This window comes from Penaeus chinensis, chromosome 24 (assembly GCF_019202785.1).
Source record: "Penaeus chinensis breed Huanghai No. 1 chromosome 24, ASM1920278v2, whole genome shotgun sequence".
In the NCBI taxonomy this organism is placed as follows: domain Eukaryota; kingdom Metazoa; phylum Arthropoda; class Malacostraca; order Decapoda; family Penaeidae; genus Penaeus; species Penaeus chinensis.
Window position 1 is genome coordinate 26,112,994 of NC_061842.1, and position 22,001 is coordinate 26,134,994.

Sequence of the window (22,001 nt, forward strand, 5' to 3'; positions counted from 1 at the left end):
ACTCGAGTTAAGGGCCGCCTCCGTGAACTCCCTCAGCTCGAACAGGTCCTTCCCCGGCGTCGCCTTCGAGGGCTTCGTCAGCGATGCGGAGGGGGACAGCAGCTTCCTAGGGGGCGGAGTGAGGCTCGGCGTGGGCAACGACCCCTTCCAGAACATGAATGACTTTTACTTCACCCCGAACATCACCGTCTCTAGCGAAACTCGGTCGTGCGTGGACCTCCTGCCGTCCGGGAAGAAAGATCTCGCGGACGAGTTCGGGTCGGTTGGCGATGCCTTGTTTTTCACCGACTCGACGTCCATGAACGAGATCCAAAATGGCGAGGCTCAGACGGACTTCGACGCGGCGCTGGACTACCACCGAAGGATGTCGGTCAGCATGGAGGAGATCAATCTGTCCCGGGACTCGCGTGAGGAGGACAAGACTTCCAAGACGGTCGAAGCCATTAAGCACTCCCATCACAATTACACCAAGACTAACATGAACATACTTTCAACGCCCCTTAATGAGACGGCAGATAAGAGCACGATGAAGAATTCGCTCTACAGCACTTTTGCAGCTATCGAGGAAATGATGGTCTCTCCACTGAAGAGCTTCCACGAGAAAGTGAGGAAAAGGCTGAAGAAGATGACTTCCCCGATAAATCATAGATACGAGAGCTTTACGGAGAGTCCAGGAGCCGGCGACAAGTCCAAGGAGAGCGACTCCACTGAGGAAGAGTTCTTCCCCGGAGGACTTCGCTTGGATGCAGACGAGTCCGAGCAGCTGGATAGCACCTTCGTCTTCATCGAGGAGGTCGTATCAAAGGATCTCGGAGGACCAGTTCGGACTTGGAGGCGCAGGGAGGACGAGGTTTACGGGTGCAGCGTGACGGGCGTCGCAGATGACCAGCTGGTGACGCCGAGGACCCCCTGGCACTCCCCGATCCGAGACCTGAAGACACAGGACCAGGGGGGCTTCCCGAACATTTCGTGGTCCTCCCCCGGTGTGACAGAGCTCCTAACCAGCCCCGGGACCTCGGGTACTCTTGAGAGGAGCAACAGCGTGAGGGGATACCTGTGTCGCATCTACGTCCCGTCGTGGTTAGTCTGGCGGCCCAAACTCTTCGCCTTCGTGTGCGAGTTCGAGCGTCACGCCGGCCTCAATTCCTTCGTCGATCTCATGCTGGAAGAACCGAACCCAGAGGAACACTGGCACGTCGTCCGCTCGAAAGACATCACTCCTCCAGGTGAGATTGATAGACGCTTTCCCTTCTCCTTATAAACTGTGGCTGATTATTTTTTGTTCTGGGTTTCGCATATCGCCATCCCACATTCAGTGCCTTGCTAAGAGTTGGATATATTTCAGGAGTTTGAGTAGGTATCATTCAGGCTCCGCAACCTAATTTTTGTTAGGTGAACGGCGTACATTTCCTATTTTTGTTACACTTCACACTGTAAAAGATTGAAGACCTAACACGTCTCCAGCAACCGAACCAAATCTTGCTGGTTCGTTCCGTGAATATATCATCCCAATTCATGAGTGCGTAAACTACACTGAAGATACATAGCCTTTTTTAGACTTATTTGTTGCTCTCGATTATGTTCGACTATCTTGGTTTCAACAGCTAGGAAGTGTATGGAGGTTAAACGAGAAAAACAGGAAGTGAAACACAAAATAAAGAGAAATGAGACATCAAAAGACCAGAGTATTATTATTATTATTATTATTTTTACATAACGTGAAAAACAAAGTTTATTATGATTAATAAATCTCATATTCTCAAATGTTTCTTTCGCCTTCTCTATCTTTCTCTTCCATTAATCTTTTTTATTCTTAAGTTATATTTCATGGGCTTCCTAACAGTCTGAGCTAAAACATGTAAATAAACATAGACCCTGAGATTATACCAACTGTTTTCGTTATAGTTCAAACGATATTGTATAATAACATCCCTTTGTACGTGAATGGGAGAACAGCGTAGTGTGACAACATGACAACACTAAACTAGAACGGGAACCAGAACAGTATATCAATATCGATGACGACGCAGTACGATTTCGAGCTTTCTTAACGCCACCACCTTCCTTACAGAGGTTGGAGAAGAGCGGGTGATCCACGTCCCGCGGGGGATGGTCTGGGTCCGCACTTCCACTTCGGGATTCCTCACGACGAAGACTCGCTTGAAGGACATCGCCCACCACAGGCCTCTCCCGTGTACCTGGAGGGCCGTTACGGGGAAATCCAAGCTCGTGAGGGTTCAGAAATCTCGAGGGAGGAACTTGGTTGATAATTGATAATATATAGTTTTTTTTTTTATGTTTCTTGAATGAATTATGTTCTTATAAAGTCCTCTGGTAAAACTATTTTTTGTTGGTATTTATCAGTCTCTTATTCATATTGTCATTTTAGCGTTTTCGGTTTCAGAATCTTGTTTTTTAGAGAATATAGTAGAAAAATTGTACTATAGTTTTCACTAGTTATTATTATTATTATTATTTTATAAACGTCTCCTTGCCTTAACATATATGAACATTTATAAAATTGTATACTTTTCTTATAATTTCATACAAATTAACACGTTTTCTTAATAAAGTTCTAGTAAATTTTATTTCTTTTTAGTTTTGCTCGCTTGGTTACACATTTTATGATTAATAGTTACAAAGCAAAATAAATGTGCTAGCCATCAAAGGTCATATAGCACTGTAGTGAAAAGGGTGAAGATTGTTGATGATTAAGTGTGCTACACGTCGAAAGTCGTACGGTTCAGGATAGTATGGTACTGAAAGGGGCTGCAGAGGAAACAGAGTAGGAGGAGGGTAAAGAAATGGGAGCAGAGAGATTGGAGGATGGATGAGGTAGTCGGCATGTTATATTGGGTCACGATTAGATAGGTTTGAATGTCATCGAGAGCTTCTGAAGTGGAGTTGGTTGGGGAGGTCTGAGAAACAAAGATTATCTCATGAAGGGGAGAAGAGGGGACAGGCGTTTCTTATGAAGGGAAGAGGGGACAGACATTTCAGGGGCAGAGGAAGAGGCTGATGTAGGAGAGGAGGCGGTAGGAAAAGATGACGTGGAACATTTAGCTTGTCTTATGCGATGAGTCGAGCGAAGAGGAGGAAGGGTGGGTTCCGGGAAAAGAGAGATTGCAGTGTCTGGATTTAGAATAACAAGAATTTGACTGGGAGAGGAAGGCGTTAAGGGTGGAATGAGGAATAGATACTGGAGGGATGGGAGGGAGGGGAGGGGCAGAGTGAAGGACAGCATTGGAGTAGGGAATAAGAGAAAAAACTCATCTGTGGGCTTCCTCACTTTACATGAAGCCAGGTTTGTATATGAATCAAACTTGCAGGCAAGGCAGCCCTCTATAAAATATATCATGGGAGCCTCCACACTTGGCACACTTGTGACTATGGCGCACTTAAACTAGGGGGAAGGGCGTAGCATTGTACTTCTCCACAGTCTGACCAATCCTTGTCGTAAACATGCCTGGCAGATGGAGACAGTTCTGGTACAAGTATTGAGGGAGGGATGAGGCTATGCATGAATGAGTTTACCAGTGACATCAGAGTAGATAATAATTTAGTTTGAGTAAACAGTGTACCCAAAAAGTTTGTAGGTGTGGGAGTAGCAAAAGGACGAGTCCTTGTGGAAGAGGGAATGGTGTTCAGTGTAGTAGTAAGGCAGAGAGGTGGATAATGAGGCTGAAGAGTAGTAATAATGGAGAACGGGGTAGTAAATGAAAAAGATTATGTGGGTGCAGATGGAGTGGAGGAATTTGGGAGGAGAGGAATGTTTTCTGGAGGTTAAGTAATGACATGGATGGGTCACTTGGATTGTGCATAGGTGACAGTAGTAGTCTGGTCTTAGGGATTAAGGGAATTAAAATCAGTGGGGCTAGTTGATAAAGGGGCAAGCCTCAGTGCCCTTAATAAAGTTACAAAATTTTCAATACCGGCCACAGTAAGCCTGGAGTATGTTGGGCAGAGAAACGGTTCACCCCACAGGGTCCCATTGAGGGGTAGACAACTAAACAAGCGAATACCGTGCCCATGGTTCCCTAGGCTGTTCATGACTGGCACAAAGTCAGTGTTTCATCCCATCTCTCATAACTTAGCAAGTGGATAGTAAAAGGGGTTGGAGAAGAGAAGGAAAAGGAAAGGGGAAGAAAAAAGACATGCAAAATTAGTGGAGTCGAGGGCTGAGGCCCAAGGTATGGGTGATCCCTAGCATTGGGCCTCTGTCTCCTAAGCTCCTTTGCAACAACAACGGGCATGGATTAGAGGGATTATACATTTAACCCGATCAGCATGGATGGCAAGAATGCATGCCATCCCTACTGCAATACAGGTTAATTTATTTTCTTTACACATAGATGGCTGAGACTGGAGGGCCAGTACTAAACCAACCATGCCACTCGACCCACTAAAAGGAGTGTGCAACTAGGATCTAACTAGATTCCATAGACATTACCTATCTACTCATACATGAGTAATGATAGCGAGGTTTTACACACACTCCCCGTGGGCACTCAGTGGCAATTGATTTAGAAATTCGAAACCGAAGTCAGATACTGAGGTATATACTTGTAGATAGCTCTACAAGTGGTTAGTCACCAAGGAGCCAGTTATTAGTCCTACTTCTCTCACCTGTTTACCCTGTTCTTTGATTTTTGGAAAATGCCTTTTGTATTATTTCATTGTCTTCAATACTACCAAGGTTCTAATGACAGTTTAATAATCATAATATTTATAAGAATCACAACAGTATTGATATTAATAGTATTAGAGAGAGAGAGAGAAAAAAAAAAAAAAAATTCTGCCAATTCAAGGAATGGGGAAATCAAGATCAGTCGCCTTGGCATAATGCTAGACTCCTTGCTGGCTGAGCACATTTGAAGCCATCTGTGTGAAAAAATTCACAAAAAATAACAAGAGGACATTACATAAATCTGTGGTGATTAGATTAATCAAAAATAGTCTTCAAAACCATATAAACACATAGACAGGAAAATGCCTACATACTCACTCACATACACACAAATTTATCCACTCAGGTTTTACTTAAACCCAACAGTACATTCATACTTTTATTATATTTCTTTACAATAAATATTTACATAACAAAGTCTCCTAGGGATGCCTAAAATGATAACTAATATCCAACAACCTGACAGTATAAATGCTTTATGTTGTTCCAATTCCCATTATTATCTGAAATCCTTTTATTACTGATAACACTAGGATCTATTCTCGTCATTAAAACATATAGGCTTGTATTGATCGACAAACAATTATGGTTACTTAAATCAAATTTTCGTAACTGAGCAAATATCACTATTTTATTTACAAATAATATATAATCTGTTTGAAAATTTGCACCATAACTTTGTATATCCCAATATTTTATTCTCTTTAAAGTCACCATTTCCTAGTAAGGTGCTTATATTTTAAATTATAGATTTAAATACATGTCAATTTTGCTTTTTTATAGTTCTACAACCGTAAAACTGCACAATATACACCAAATATCTTTGGCTCTACTATGAATAATTTTCATAAATCAAAACAAATTTCCCTCAAAATCCAGTGATGCTAGTCTAAAAAACTAAATCACATAATAAATTATACAGGATGAAAATGATAACATTTCGAATAGATCATGATGGTCCTGTAGTATCACTATAGTAAGGCTGCTAAGGGGTGGTCCACTTGTGATTTGTAGCCTCCAAGCATCATAGTAGCTGGGTTTTCAAGAATATTTTTGAGCTCTTCAAGGAAGGCAGCGGCTGTGTCATCGTCCACGCCAGCACGGTCATATGACAGAGTGGCTCTCATGCATGTGACGGGTGAACCATTCTCATCTGAAATGGAAAAAAAATTGTATACAAAATTGTCACACACCTCCAGGATTTTCTTTTCTTTTGTTCTTTTTAAGTAAACTTTATGACACTAGTTACAACCTACAGACACTTATTTGAATATTTCCAGTTATGTATATCTATTCATTTGTCTACCAATTTATTTATTTACTTATTTTTAAGAAGTCAGGCGATTTTTTACTCACCAATTTTTACAATCCCAGAACCCACAGCCAAAATGCCACATTGTGGAGGGTTGATAATCGCACTGAACTCGCTTATTCCAAACATACCCAAGTTGGAGATCCTGTAAAGAAGAAATAAACAAAATCTGAATACATAAATTCACAGACGTTATACTGTATATCATCAAACAAATCAAATAAGAATATATATACTATCAAAGTCAAGGTTGGTTCCTTATCCAAGAGGACATAGGGTACATATTTGTATTAAGCTGTGGGATGATGTGGTAGGGTGGCCAGTTCCTTTAATTCCAGCACAAAGCCAGTGCTCACTCACAGCTGATTTTACTGAGAAGGGCTGACTGGGTGCAAACCTAGGGCCTTGCAATTGCAAAGCCAGCACTCGACCATTGACCTATGCTATCTGCTTACATACTATCAAGCTCATATAAATGAAATAATTTCCTGCATCTGTATATAGAATTAAATGCTGATATCTCTAGGTGCCAAACCATAGTCAAAACACAGTAAACATAAACTGAATGGTATTCCCTAATAGTATTACAACTTACTGCTATAAATTAACAAAAAGAAAAGAAGGAAAAAGAGGAGGAAGACGGAAAATTTAAAATGGTTAACTCCAGAGCTGATACTTACGTAAAAGTTCCACCTTGGAATTCGTCTAGCTTCAGTTTATTCTCTCTCGCTCTGGTTGCTAGATCACGTACTTGGCTTGCAATCTCCTCAATACCTAACACGTCTGCACCACGAACAATGGGAGTAATGAGGCCTGTGGGTGTGGCCACTGCAATACTCATGTCTACTTGACTGGCATATGTAAGCTGAAATGAAGGAGTTTGTTTATGTGAGAGTCTAGTATGTAGCTCTATCATATATATATATTTTTCTTTTTCAAATTAATTAAGACATTTTGGGAATATACAACAGAATATATAAAGATGCTTTTCACATGAAAATGAAATGTGCAAAATATTTTTATACATAGTCACACAAAATATAAAATTATAATTGAATATTACAAATTCCATTACATAAACAAATTTACTGCAAAAGAAAAGAAAGGCAGCTTTACCACCAGCTGTTATTTACGAATACAGAGAACGAAGCAATATGAAATAACTACTTGCCTGGTCCCCTTGCCAGACGCAGTTCATCTCCGGACACTTAGCAAGGGCCACAGAGACTGCCTTGATGATGAGGTCATTTACACTCACATTCATCCCCTCGTTTTTGTATTGTTTTCTCAAGGCCAGGAGTTTGTCTGACTTACATTCAAGAGTGCCATATGAATGAGCAATTCCACTCTGAAATATATCATGAATCTTTGGATTAATATCTCACATTGGCATGAATTCTGGCACACAATCACTTTTCTCCTCATTCTTAAAATTTCAAGAATTCTGCTGCCAGGTTTCAACAAATTTAGGGTGTATATCCCTGAAACACTGAAGTATTTTGTATAAGCATATAGACAGTTTAATGTAAAACTTACAAATAATATAATAGAGCTCTTAACCCCTATGATCTGGATGACTTGAACATGCTGTCATTAGAAAAAATTGGCTGGAGCGACAGGAATGAATCACCACGAGTGCAAAATACTCTTGGAGGTTGATTTTAATCAGTGGGCATTTAGGAAGGGGCTTTTGCATTACTTCCATTGAAAAACGAGTATTTCCATGTTTAAGATCCTATTCCTGCCCACTGTGACTGGGAGCACAAGTTGTATTACAGAATATTTAAAATCGAAAGAAATTTTCTCATTATTATCATTGTACAGAGTTATAGACTACCTAGATTTGATATGGAATCTGTTTAAAGAAAACAGTCAATTACCACCTTGATAAAGTAAATCAAATGATATGCTTATATAAAAAAGAGAGAATAAAATGGGAAGTGATGGAGTCTTGTCACCTTAAATATGTGACAAGAGCCACACACCTGTCAGAGTGGCCACTCAAATAAGCCTAATGCCTGTATTTTGGGCCCCACGTGGTCAGTGAATCATCCGGACCTAAAGGGTTACTAGTTTTTACCTTGGACTGTGTTAATCGTTTAGCAATGGTTCTCCTCATGCTGGTGACTTCAATATCTTCATACCCATCCTCAGACACTCCAACAGTTGGTGGAGGAGCTGGAACAGCTGGTGTAGGAGCTGGTGCCACTGGAGCAGCAGCAGCAGCAGCTTTTGGTACTTCAGGTGGTGGTACTGGAAGAAAATAAAATTAATGATCAAATTTGAATAGAATATTTTTTTAAAAATACACTTTTCTTCTCTGAACTGCTAGTCTAAAACTAGACATGTCATTAAAAAATTAATAATGCTCTGAGAATTCCTGATTCCTATAAAACCAGCAAAGCGCAAGATATTCAACAAAACAACCAATTTATTCGAGAAACTCAAACTCCAAATACTGACAACTGTTAGCAAGAGCTAAGATTATCTACAATGCATTTTGTTTATTATGAAGGAATAAAAAAGGTGACACCATACGAATGCATGAGGAACGTATGGTATTACAGTAATGATCTTCCCTTATTCCTTCAAAATATAATGCAAGACATCTTAAAAGTAGTATCTGACTATTACAAGAGGACAAACAAACATGACATGCAAAGGGTACACACTACAACCAGAATATGAATCAAAATATACACAAAACCAAAATTAATGACATTTTACACAAGAAAACAACAAAAACAACAACAAAGACAATACCTGCAGATACTGGGAGTGGCTTTAGACCTCTTTCCTTGATATACTTCAGAACATCTCCTTTTAGAAGAATTCCGTGAGGGCCCCCAGGAGGCACCTGCTCAGCAGTCAGTCCATACTGCTCCAGCAGCAACCGAACCGATGGCCCGTAATTGCTTAAATGGAAGAAAATACTGGATTAATTCTTTCTGTTAATGTAAATGGTACAGAAGCTGTGTTTTAAATATTCAATACTTTGTTTTTATCAAACTTGAATGAAAATAAAAATCTGATCTAAGAAATCTATGCCACCGATTGTAATGAAATTCTGCAATTCTTGGTGTAGATATATTCATATACTGGTTTAAAAAATACTGCAATTTTTGGTGTAGATATATTTATATACTGGTTTAAAGCTAATTAGCCATATCTGGATTAATGGTATGGTAATTACAGCTGTCATGTGCTTTATCTTCATTTCATATTCATTTACTTCATGTATCTCCCGAACAGAAAAAGAAGCTTGTATAATTAATCCTGTATAGTGGATCTTCTGTTGGAAGGATACCATGAAAATGGAAATCTATGTTTGCTTATATAAAAAAGTTTTGTATCTGATAGGTTATTCATTCAAAAATAATATGAGGTAGACTAATTCTGATTTTTATCACGAAATACTAAATCATGGTTAAGATATTCTCCCTCTGAATACATTATAAATCAACTTCTCTGTTGGTATAGTTGAGACACACTTGGTGAGGTTCATGTGGAAGACCAAAGATCATTATAAAACATATAGGAGGATATGGACTAAAAGGAAAGAAAGAAAGAAAAAAGAAGAAGAAACATGAGTGGAGATTAGAAAAAACTGAAAGAAAAAGAATGACAAGGAAAGAGACATTAATTACTTCAGAAGAAAAACAACATAATTCCTGCATACCCATGAGCATGGCCCCCCCCGGCTGCAGCCGTTGCAGGAGCAGCTTCAGCAGCAGTTGAAGAAGCTGCCGACTCCTCACCAGCTGGGATTTCTATGGTTTTCCAGTCCTCTCCTTCAGGAGCTAAGACAGCGATTAGAGTTCCTACTTTAACATCTTTTGTGTCCTCAGGTACCTGGTGTAAGAAAAGGAGAAAGCCTTTGATAAACATATATTCTCCACAAATCAAAAATTCAATAAATATCAGATCTTTATCGAGAAGTCTCTGTAAGACACTGTTATTCCAGAAAAAGAAGAAGAAGAAAAACAAGATTCTCTTACACATACACAAACCGTACTATATTAGGATCACCCATACAACATAGTAGAATATCCTGATAAATGAGTGTTACTCATTTTTCTAGACTTTTCTTGATTTTACAAAAAAAACAAAAAAAGACTAGCGTAAACTAAAAAAAACAAAAAAATATAACAACACAAATAAACACACATTAAGATAATCACTGTTTCTATTACCTTCATTGAAGCATCTTAAAATCTCTTTTAAAAGTGGACAACATTATCTTTCCCATTATTTCACGCTTGAGGACTAACAATTACTTTAGGTAACTTTCATTTACAATAAACCTAATTTCTTAAGCAATAGAATCACTGGAAAACTTTACACAGAGAAACAGTGACTAAGTTAAAAGTACATTCAACAAGTAGTACAAAAAATGTCATCCTAAAAACAAGAACCAAAATGTCCTGGCATGACACAGAATGAATATAAGATCTATAGGTATGAAAAATTAGGAAAAAAATGAAAAAGTACAAATTAAACTTTTTCTTCTGAGAACAATTAAACCCACAAATAAATATTTCTCCTGGCTAGTATAATCTATATAATAAAAATAAAATATTTCCATTTCACAATATCAAACTATACAAGACAAGATCTGTACACCCACTTCTAATCAAATTCTTCAATTACTGTCCATAACTGTTGTTTTTTTTACCATTCTTACTTCCACACCCTTGAATAAAGATATTTCTCTTTACAAAACCCTGATAATCAAAAGATTTACTCCCAAGCAATTCATACCAGGGCAGTCTGGGCAGTGCAGTTGCATCACTGGTAAACAGCTACTGCACTTTTTTTGCTTTGTATCACCTCTTAAACTTAAGATTAAACCATGCACCCAACACAAACAATCAAATATATGAAGTATGTCTATATAGATGTCAATTATAGCAATGCATTACAGTGGGATCATGATGCATGACTAATATCAAGTGTCCAGTGCAAAGCAAAAACTTTACATGTTACAACAAGAGAGGCAGAATATGTTTGAAATGCTATGCCATAATCCCAAAGCAAACAGCCCATTATACCACTGCACTACCCAGACAGCATACCTGGTGCAGAGAACAGGTGTCTGGTGTTAAGGTAGGGGAAGGAGTGGCTCTGTCCTGTTCCTGCTTGACTGTTCCTCTATCACCATAAGTGGGACTTTCTTGTGATTCATTCTTTGACATATTTTCATCAAGCTGACTCAAACTCTCAGATTCTTTTGAACTGTAATCGTGGATATCAACACCTTGAAGTGGATCCTCAAGTGCTTGTGGTTCTTCTTGCACAGCAGATCCAAATGCTTGTAGGTTTTCTTCTTGCAGTTCTGCGAGTTCTCCAGAAATGTCAACAGGATTCGCCTTCCTGGCGATGACTGCTTCTAAAGGCACAATCAAGGTCGTTGTTCTTTCCTCAGGATATTCATGAAGGGCAATGGACTCACTCAAGCCAGATCCATCTTCCTGGAGAAATATAGTCTCGGTGGTTCCTATTTCTTGAAGATTTTCTCTCTGGCAGGAAGTCAGTTCATCTTCAACGTCTGTGTATGTCCCTCGCTTTTGAACAGCATCAAAATCTAACTTGGCAATATTCTTGGGTCCAGATGTGGGTTCTAATGCTGGCTGGTGATGGACAAATTCAGAATCCTCAGGAAAGGCTATTCCTTCCCTCTTTCCTTCGATATCATCTGTACCATCGGATGTTTTTGTTAGAGCAAACAACTGCTCAAGGGTATAGTCACCTTCTATAATCTCAGGCTCATTATCCTGCAACTCCTTGTCAGTAGCTTCAATATTTCTAAGACTCTGACCTGTAGTCTGTGACTCCTTTGAAGAATATTCATGAATATCTACATTCTGAAAAGGATCCTCAATTGACTGTGCCTCCTCTTGTAAAACAGTTCCAAATACTTGAAGGTTTTCCTCCTGCAATTCAGTATGTTCCCCCTGATAGGTCAACAGAATTAGGCTGTAGAGTTTCTGCTGCTTCTAAGGGCACTATCAAGGTTGTCATTCTTTCCTCTGGGTACTCATGAAGGACATGAGATTCCTTCAGGGTAGAGTCATCGTCCATCACAATTGTACTATCGGTAGAACCTATTTCTAGGAGATTTTCTTTCTGACAAGAGGTAAGTCATCTTCAGTGTCTAAGTATTTCTCTCCCTCCTGAACTTGGGCTTCAGCAAAGTCTAATTTGGCAATATTCTTTGGTCCAAATTTAGGTTCTAATTCTGGTTGGTGATGGACAAACTCAGATTCTTGAGGAATAGCTTTTTCTGCTTCCACATTTCCTGTTACATCATCTATGGCCTCTGGTGTTCTTGAAAGAGCAAGCAATTGCTCTACTGTATGATCACTTTGTGCTGCATCACTTAAATCTTCTGGAAGTTGTTTCTCACTACTCACAGTATCTGATGCTTTCACAGACTCCGACTCAATTTCAGCAGCCTCATGTTGCTTCCTCTCCTTCGCAAACAATTCGCTATCTAGTATTTGCAATGAGTCTGTGCTTTCTTCTACTAATCTTGCAGACAGGGGAGCTTCTTTCACTTCACGTGAAGGTTCACTTTTCACTTGAGCCATTCCGTGACCTTCCATTAATATAATTTCATACCATTTCAATGCCTTCTTGGGATGCTGTTTGTGGTCCTTGATCCATGGCTGGTTTGCCTCATCCTCCTGTTTTGCTTCACTGACAGTTTCTTTAGCTTCTGCAATGACTTCCCCTCTCATTATCTGCTTTCTATGTTGTTCTTCAACTTCAGTCTTTCTAGAGCTTTTCATTTGTATAGTGTCCTTTGGGTAACTTATCTTTTCTTGTGTTTCAACTTGAACTTGGCTCTTCTTTGTAGTCTCTGCTTTATCAATTCCTGCCATATGGCTGTGTGCTTCAGAGAAATTGTCCAAGAAAGATCCACCTCCATCGTCTCCACCAAAACCAAAAAGTCCAGCTGTAATTGCAGTATAATAAGAGATAAAAATCCTTTTCAGTCAAATACTATGGAATAAAGCCTTAGACAGATAATGAAGGCAGCTGCTACTACCTCGGCTCCTGTAGCCATAAAGCTGAAAGGCAACAATAATAATAATACCATTAAGAACGACAATAAATGCTTTGACGTCCGGCTCCAACCACCTTCACCTACTTGCACACAAAACATGAAATCACCTTCCCTACAGTAGTTATCGCCGGCATTCAACGTACCAAGATCTTGGCTAGGATGCCCTCCTCCTCGGTATCCATCGTCACTACAGCTTTATCTGTCTGAATGTCACACAGGGCGTCTCCTGGCTGAATGGGGTCTCCCTCCTTTTTAAGCCACTTGACGATGGTTCCCTCCATCATCGTGGGGGAAAGTGATGGCATTTTAAGAGGCATACCTTCCGCTGTGTGAGGGATTGCAAGGTGTGTCAAATTACCATTCATTTTGCAAAGTATGTATAAAGGAGTGGGGAAAACTATGATGAGAGAGGAAAACATACAAGAAAGTAAAAGAAGAAATTAAGTATAAGAAAGATAAACTGACAAACATTAAGGGAAGATCAAAGAGAAAGAATTTTGTATTAGGTGAACATTTGTTTTAAGTGAAAGTAAATGAAAGCAAGAAAGTGACAGAATAATTCACCAAGTAGTCAATTAAGGACAAATTAATTTCAAGACAGTATATACACATACATAAGACAAATGTTAATATACAAAGTGAAACATAAATAAACAGTAAAGAGTCACTGATACATATAATTTTCCAATGATCTACATATTCACTGTCCATTGTGATCTTGTTTTATCAATATTGTTTACAGACAAATGGCTCCCACAGCACTTGGCCTGATGCCACCAGAGACGGCACTTAGGGACATGTAACACTCACTATGAGTTTAGTTTATTAACTCAATGGCGCCAGGAAAATGTTGTGCTAATTTTTTATTTTTCTGTGAAATGTCTCTGCACATAGATGGCTCTGCTAGTACTTCGCCACAAAGGAGTCAATTAGTAGACCTTGTGACCTTACCTGACTTCACCTTTCCTTGAATTGGTGGTAATCCCTCCCCCCCACTAATGCTATGAATATTAATGGTGTTAATTCTTATTATAGACAATATAATTATTATAATGTTATAGACCTTACTAACAGCAATATAAGATAACGTAAAATATTTCTGAAAATCAAGGAAAAGGGTAAACAGGCGAGACAGGCAGTACTTGTAATTGGCTCATTGGTGACTTAGTACAAATGTAGCCATCTATGTGTAAAAACAATTAATAAAGTAAACTTATAGTGGGTATTGCATGTATGTACATGCCATGCCTGTCGGATTTGGTTCAATTGTCTTTACACATAGATGGCTCTACAAATCACACAGATGATTCCACAAGTACTTATTAACATAGGAACCAATCCCCCTTTATCTTATATTCCTATTAGTAATATTATTCACATTATAATAATCATAGTATCTGTAATAAAAATAATAGCACTGATATTGATAGCATAGGTCACGAGGTCTACTAATCTAGCTAGCATAATGACAAAGCACAAAAGAAAACTAAATCGAACATTACGTTTTTCCCGAGGGTTAAGCCTAGTCATTAAGGTGTCAATTATGGGGCCTACTCTACTTAACCTTTGACTATTATTATTGCTATTAATATCTTTATAATAATAATAATAATAATAATAATAATAATAATAATAATAATGATAATAATAATGATAATAATAATGATAATAACAACATTATTAATGATAATACAAGTAAAGAATTAAAGAATGATTTTCTTTTCTTCAAACTTACATAACAGGGTAATCATGTAAAATCAGTTAGGTCTAGGAAGTGACTCCTTACTGCCTAAGTGCTTGTAAAAAAATTGTGTTTACCATATTGGTGTGGGAGAAGAAAAAGAAAAGAGAGAGAGAGAGAGAGAGGAAAAAAACAAAAAAAACATCAACACATAATGAATAGTGTCTGTATCTTATACCAATGGGTTAACAAAATAACTGTGAGAGAGAGAGAGAGAGAGAGAGAGAGAGAGAGAGAGAGAGAGAGAGAGAGAGAGAGAGAGAGAGAGAGAGAGAGAGAGAGAGAGAGAAAGAGAGAGAAAGAAAGAGAAAGAGAAAGAGAAAGAGAAAGAGAAAGAGAAAGAGAGAAAGAGAGAAAGAGAGAAAGAGAAAGAGAGAAAGAGAGAAAGAGAGAAAGAGAAAGAGAAAGAGAAAGAGAAAGAGAAAGAGAAAGAGAAAGAGGGAAAGAGAGAAAGACAGAAAGAGAGAAAGAGAGAGAAAAAGAGAAAGAGAGAAAGAGAGAGAAAGAGAGAAAGAGAGAAAGAGAGAAAGAGAGAAAGAGAGAAAGAGAAAGAGATAGAGAGAGAAAAAAGAAGTGAATCATGCAATACATCTATTATTTCTATTAGCTTCAAAATACACTGAAAATAATAAAGTCATATTTCTGAGGTCTGTTACTAAACTGCTCGGTGGGCTATGGAATCTTTTTACTGCTCTAGTGTTTGCGATTCCAAGCCTTTCTGTAGATGGAAGTTATTAGGACCTCGACTATTTCTAGCGCAAAGGAGGTGGTGGTGACCTACAGAACTTATAGACTAAGGCTGCGTGTCATTGTGTCATGATTTTTTATTTAGTATCCTTGCAAGTTGCAAAATCTGTTCATATATACTATACGATTTTCTGTGTGTGAAAGATGTATCTATTCGATGGCCATTTCTCGCTGGTTGAAATTATTAATTATATTTACAAATATTACTGTTTGTTAGATTACGCTTAGACTAGGGTCTGTTAGACCTTCAAGGTGTCGATAATTTATCAATTTGTAAAAAAAAAAAAAATGTACTATTTCAACATTTTCTACAAATCAAGTTTTATTTGGAAATATCTGACAGATTTCAGGTCTTTAATGAACATTAGGAAGATCTTACATAATTAGGAATTTTTAAATCTAAAATAATGTCTGATATTTAAAAAAAAAGAGAAGTTACTGAGAATGTGACTAAGAATAACCTATTGCAAAATCTTGTTTTTGCAATACGATTTGATGCAGACGGCAACATTAACCCTTTTGTATCTTTAACCATTTCTATGGCTCCCTTACACACCAATAATGATTAATTAGCCGTAAATTCTGTCGATTTATTGCCCATAATTATCCAAGGACAAAATGAAGGTTAGAAATACATAGGCCTACGTGAACAGACGACACACCTTTCCCTCCATGTTCTCCCTACACACTCCCTCCTCCTCCCCCAATGCCATACCATTGAGCGGCGGCGAGCTGTGGAAAAGGGCTGCATAAAGGTAATTGACCCTCGAGACTTTAGAGAAGCGAATTCGGTATATATTCCGAGCGAGAAATCCCGTCCGGAGAGCAGCCATCTTGCCGGCCGGACCTGCGTCTCGGTGCTGTAAGCGACCTCGGGTTTTTCATTCATTTTTTTCTGTTAATTGGAGGTCTATTTTATTTATTATTTTTTATGTGTGTTGTTGTGTTTTGATTTTTAATTATGTAATAGTTGTGTGACTTTCGCATCTGTGCTGTAAGCGACCTCGGGGTTTCGTTCAGTTTTTCTGTTAATTGGTCTATTTTATTTATTATTTTTTGAGTGTGTTGTTATGTTTTGATTTCTGATTATTTAATAGAAATTGAAATTGGTTTCATTTTCGTCTCTGTGGTGTAAGCGACCTCGGGGTTTTCGTTCAGTTTTTCTGTTAATTTGTCTATTTTATTAATTATTTTTTGAGTGTGTTATGTTTTGATTTCTTATTTTTTAATAGTTGTGTGACTTTCGTCTCTGTGGTGTAAGCGACTTCGAGGGTTCATTCATTTTTTTCTGTTAATTGGAGGTCTATTTTATCTATTATCTTTTGAATGTGTTGTTCTTTTTTTATTTCTATTTTTTTAATAGTTGTGTGACTTTCGTTTCGGTGGTGTAAGCGACCTCGCTTAATATATGAATGTGTGTGTGTGTGTGTGTGTGTGTGTGTGTATGTATGTATGTGTGTGTGTGTGTGTGTGTGTGTGTGTGTGTGTGTGTGTGTGTGTGTGTGTGTGTGTGTGTGTGTGTGTGTGTGTGTGTGTGTGTGTGTGTGTGTGTGTGTGTGTGTGTGTGTGGTCTTATTTCCTGTTTTCCACTTCTAATAAGGTCATTTTTGTTTTTTTGGGAATGTGGGTAAGATCTGATTTTTTACTAATGTCATAAAACGATTTCTTTTTTTTTATTTTTATTTATTTCTATTTTTTGTATTGCTTCGTATCTTTTATTGTCCACTTTTACCCATATCTTATTTGCTCATTTTCCTATCTTTATCGGGTCTCTATCATTCTTCTTTTCACTTTAAAAATCATCCAAAATTCATTCTAATATTATAGATAACATATTCAGTATATTGCTTTACCTCATTTATTTATCTTATCTATATTTTTTTTTCTAATAACTATATGTCGTAGTTTTAAAAATCTGCCGTGTTTGCTTTCCATTATCGGCAAATCTTTTATGTAAGGAGATAAGGCTGTATTTAAGATAGTTTCAGTTGCTGTCAAAATGTACAAAATAATAAGAATCTAAAAAGTCCATATATATTTATCTCAGTAAGATTTATATCGTCAGTACTATTGTACGATATTACTATACTTATGGTGATGATGATGAGTGTAATGGCGAGGGATCGTAATGAAGAATGATGATAAAAATAATGATAATAATGATAAGAAGAACGATTCTGGTTCTGATGCTAAGGATAATAAAAATAATAATAATGATAGCGGCCGTCCTGATTCTCGCTCCGCCAGACAGCAACATGACGTGGAGAACTATTCGACTGGATATCCACCTTTCTATCTATATTTTTATCGGTCTATCTATCTATCTCTATATATAGGTGTGTGTGTGTGTGCGTGCGTGTGCGTGTGCGTGTGCGTGTGCGTGTGCGTGTGCGTGTGCGTGTGCGTGTGCGTGTGCGTGTGCGTGTGCGTGTGCGTGTGCGTGTGCGTGTGCGCGCGCGCGCGCGCGCGTGTGTGTGTATGTGTGTATGTGTGTATGTGTGGGCGTGTGTGCGTGTGTGTGTGTGTGTATTCCAAATTGTTTCATAGTAATGTCTGTTTCTGCATCTTCAGTTTCTTGTGGAAGATATCAAAAGTAATAAAGATTCCGGGTCTTCATTCATCAACATTGCCAGTTGACTCACACGCACACCTTTTACTCTCTGTCTGTCCCTCTTTCAATCTATTTCCCTCTCCTTCCTTTGTGTGTGTCTCAAACGACTCCGGGAAATAACTGGAGGTCAGAAATAGAGAAGAAAAGGGCTTAAGGGCTCCTAACATGGATCAAACAAATTGGTATAGTAAGGCAGACAGATAGACACAAAAACATACATATTTAGTCAAAATGAATTTATTTCAATTTTGCACAAACATACAGATATGTATGTATATATACATATGTATATATATGTATATATATATATGTATATATGTATATATATGTATATATATGTATATATATGTATATATATGTATATATATGTATATGTATATTTATATGTATATGTATATATATGTATATATATTTATATATATGTATATATGTATATATGTGTATGTATATATGTATATATGTATATATATGTATATATATGTATATATATGTATATATATGTATATATGCATATATATGTATATATATATGTAACATATTTCCGTACTAATACTATGGTTAAAAAACCCACAATGCAAAAACTAGATTTATTGAAAATGAGACTACAGTTTCGAAATTCATCTGGCTTTCATCTTCAAGTCTGAAGTCCGATATGCGAAGCTGAGCCTCGCCCGGGCTATGCCCATGAGGAGAGCCCGGCCTGTGTCGACTAATGCCGACTCACTAAGTGTGTCAGCTGGTGCTGACTCGGCTGAGCTTAGTCCTTACCCGCCGTGGTGCTCAGCCACAGCCGTAAACTCCAGGCGACAATTGCAACTTCTCGCGCCTGGGCAGGGCGCGAACCGCCGACCCCTCGGATGAGAGGCCGACACGTTACCACTGTACTAGCCCGGAGGATTTCAAGTCTGAATTAGTTAGTTTATGATTTGCGAAGTTCTAGCATCGCCCGGGCCTTCTAAATATGGCCCAGCCTGTGTCAGCTTTTTACGGCTGTCTCATTTGGTTGTCTGACACTCGGTGCTTACCGTTTCGGCGGGATTGCCAGCAGGCGCTCCTGCCGCCATGGTGTAAGCATTTCGCACAACCTCTTTACCAGAACGGCGGCTGTTGTAGGCGGTCCCTGTCTCAGGAATTGTGAATGCTGAGACAGGGACCGCCTACAACAGCCGTCGTGCTGGTAAAGTCTGAAGAGGAAAGAGTATATAAAAGAGAGATAGGAGAGGCAACGCGGTAGCACGGGGAAGGTGAGGACAGACGAACGGTCAGGTTAGGTCAGAGGATCGGGTGGACTATGCGAAGGCATAATGGAGAAGGATGTGGGAAGCGAGGAGACTATCGGCAGGAGAAAAGCCCCTGTTCAGGTTGAAATTAGGCAGCACCTTAATCAAGGAGGATTCCATCAGTCCAGGCGTGGACTTCAGCGGAAGGAAAGACAATTCGCGCCGCTGACCATCTGATGGCCTGTGTCCTACTGATGGCAAAAGAGGGCGTTGTTGTTGTGTCTCCTGGATACAACATATGTTGAGACATTCACTTAGTGAGACTGACACATGTCTCGCCAAAGTATTGCTTATCACAGGAGGCACAAGGAACAGCATAGATACCCACCTTCGAGGTAGAAGGAGGACTGGTGTGGAACAGGTTGCGACAGTGTGTTCACCTGGCGAAAAATTAGCCTGCAGTTGAGAGTGTGAAGAGGGCGACGGAGAGAGTAGATCTCCTCAGTGTAAGGCAGGCTGAGGACGGGCAGGTGACGAGTCTCTTTAAGAGAGGAGTCGTAGTAGAAGGTACGCCGTGCCCTGGATAACGCGACGTCGAGAACATGACGAGAACGAACGATGCAGGAAGTCGATCTCTTCCACGTGTTGCCGCGTTCCCTCTCCTCTTTCTCTGTTTTATACCCCCTCCTCTCCCTGTCCTCTCTAGACATGAAGATGGAATCCAGGTGGATTTCGAAACCGTAGTATCATTTTCAATAAATCTAGTTTTTGCATTGTTTTTTTTCTACCATATATATATATATACACATATACACATAATTCATATTTACCTTCGTGGGATGCAATGTACACAGATACCTTGAGCGTGGTAATGAAGACTTAATAGCAGGAAGGTACAATGTGTGCAATGGCAGATTATCTTTTTAGCTTTGCAGGGTAATAATGATCCAAAATCCAATGAATGTTCAAAGTTATGAGAGGTAACTCAATCCTATCTGTTATGGGTAGTCAGAGGTTTAATGACCTCTCCCTGCTATTCACCCTGGACTTTCCATGATACACAGCACTCTACTGGTTATCACCTGTCCCAACTTTGACCTGCACCCAGAACAAAATAACAATAAGTGCCCACAGAACAAGCAATGCCGACCCTTACCACCGATCACTTTATAACTACAAGTAAACTAATATCATGATTGTACTCAAAATGATTGTTAGAAAATGCTTATTCTGAATCACTATGGTTGTAATCATTATTACTGAGGATACTGTAGTTATTAACAGTTCAAGATTTAATTGTCCCGACATATCCTGTGCCTGCATCCAAACACGTGACCACAGGAACCCATGACTGCCATAAAACAGTCTGCACTGACACTACTACTAAAAATTAATGTTTTCCATTTTCTTATGTTTAGTGAAAATGTCAAAATATATTGTACAAAAACGACCTGTGATCACTTAAAAAACCAAAGTCCCTCTGCCCTCTGCATTGGCTCGGCCAACACCTCAAGCTCACATGGACCGCTCACCCTCACGGGCATGGCAAGACGCCCTGCTCCTTCCTGGGTGTCTCTGCCTCACTTGTTTTGCACTCCAGCTACAATACTGCCGCAGAAATAAAGCTTAGAAACTGCGACAACTTTAACTCTACATCCAAGAACCAAACTCATCCTACATTATTACAACTCTATGAATTGATTGTATGCAAATGAGAGGTAAATTGACAAACTATAAACTTGGATGACAGCCACCAATTTTTTTTCACTCTCACAGCTTTTAAGACAGAGATATCATTATTATTATCATTAAGTTCTGTGATTATGCATCTCCTAAAACATGTTGGTGGAATGCCATACTAATGCATTAATTTCAACCATGATCTTCAGCTTACTTTTTAGTAACATCTTCACTTGGGGATACTGAGAAAAAACAACAAAATTCCTATATTTTTTATTTTATGAAAAGATCTATACATTTTAAAGTAAATGCATCCATACAAAACATGTAATGATCCCTAAAAGCACAGCTTGTACTATTACCGAATTTCTGCTTTCATACCTAAGGCCATGTCATATTCTGACAAACAAAAAAGAAAAGAAAAGAAAGAAAAAGGAAAAAAGAAAGAGAAAGAAAAAAATTAAAATGACAACTTTAGTGATAACACTCACTATTCTCCACACAACAGTATAACCTGCTCATAGCAAAATATATATATAAATATAGGCTGTGCCTGTTTACCTAACAGCTACATGAAAGGTAATATAAAACTGGAACTCATAAAAAGAATAACTCATACTCCAAGTTAAATGAGAGTATGTGTCCAAACGTGTTCTCAGACCAACTGCCTGAAAAAGCATTTATGAAATGTTAAGCTAGTTTTAATTTTCATCTATAACATCATTGATATATTCCTGTTATTGTAGTACAATCATTAAACTGTAGAACATTAGAGTGAATATATCAAAGCTTTGTTATGGGTAAAAATTTAAGGCAACAAATGGGAACTGGTCAGAGTTAAAAGAAAAAGAGAGAAAAGAGAAAAGGGAAAGGAAGAGAAAAGGGAAAGGAAGAGAAATGAGAAAAGAAAAGAGAAAGGGAGAGAAATGAGAAA

General features: G+C 38.6%; 2 protein-coding genes across 3 annotated transcripts in view; one reads left to right on the plus strand and one right to left on the minus strand.

Annotated features, from left to right (window-relative positions):
* Positions 1-2,585, plus strand: part of LOC125038272 — a 9,263-nt gene extending 6,678 nt beyond the window's left edge. The window contains exons 2-3 of the mRNA XM_047631719.1: positions 1-1,226; positions 2,072-2,585. The exon at positions 1-1,226 is cut by the window's left edge and continues 94 nt beyond it. Coding sequence (XP_047487675.1) covers positions 1-1,226; positions 2,072-2,274 — 1,429 coding nt within the window. The 3' untranslated portion in view covers positions 2,275-2,585. The remainder of the gene's footprint in view (positions 1,227-2,071) is intronic.
* Positions 2,586-5,053: 2,468 nt separating this feature from the next.
* LOC125038199 (pyruvate dehydrogenase protein X component-like) lies at positions 5,054-16,408 on the minus strand. Of its 2 annotated transcripts, XM_047631596.1 has the most exons (9): positions 16,272-16,408; positions 13,212-13,393; positions 9,679-9,851; positions 8,763-8,914; positions 8,080-8,252; positions 7,171-7,347; positions 6,680-6,864; positions 6,044-6,144; positions 5,054-5,840 (listed from the first exon to the last, which is right to left on the minus strand). In XM_047631596.1, the coding sequence occupies exons 1-9, from the start codon at positions 16,387-16,389 to the stop codon at positions 5,659-5,661; spliced, it is 1,443 nt and encodes a 480-aa protein (XP_047487552.1). In that variant the 5' UTR covers positions 16,390-16,408; the 3' UTR covers positions 5,054-5,658. The 2 variants fall into 2 exon arrangements, with proteins under 2 accessions (XP_047487552.1, XP_047487553.1); XM_047631597.1 differs by lacking the exons at positions 13,212-13,393; positions 16,272-16,408 and adding an exon at positions 11,075-12,096.
* Between the last annotated feature and the right edge of the window lie 5,593 nt (positions 16,409-22,001).

Coding starts and splice junctions, on each gene's coding strand:
- LOC125038199 (XM_047631596.1), bottom strand. CDS start 16,389: ATGGCTGCTCTCCGGACGGGATTTCTCGCTCGGAATATATACCGAATT. Junction 13,394..16,271: donor CAGCTCGCCGCCGCTCAATG/GTATGGCATTGG, acceptor TCCCTCACACAG/CGGAAGGTATGCCTCTTAAA. Junction 5,841..6,043: donor TTCTGGGATTGTAAAAATTG/GTGAGTAAAAAA, acceptor TTTCCATTTCAG/ATGAGAATGGTTCACCCGTC.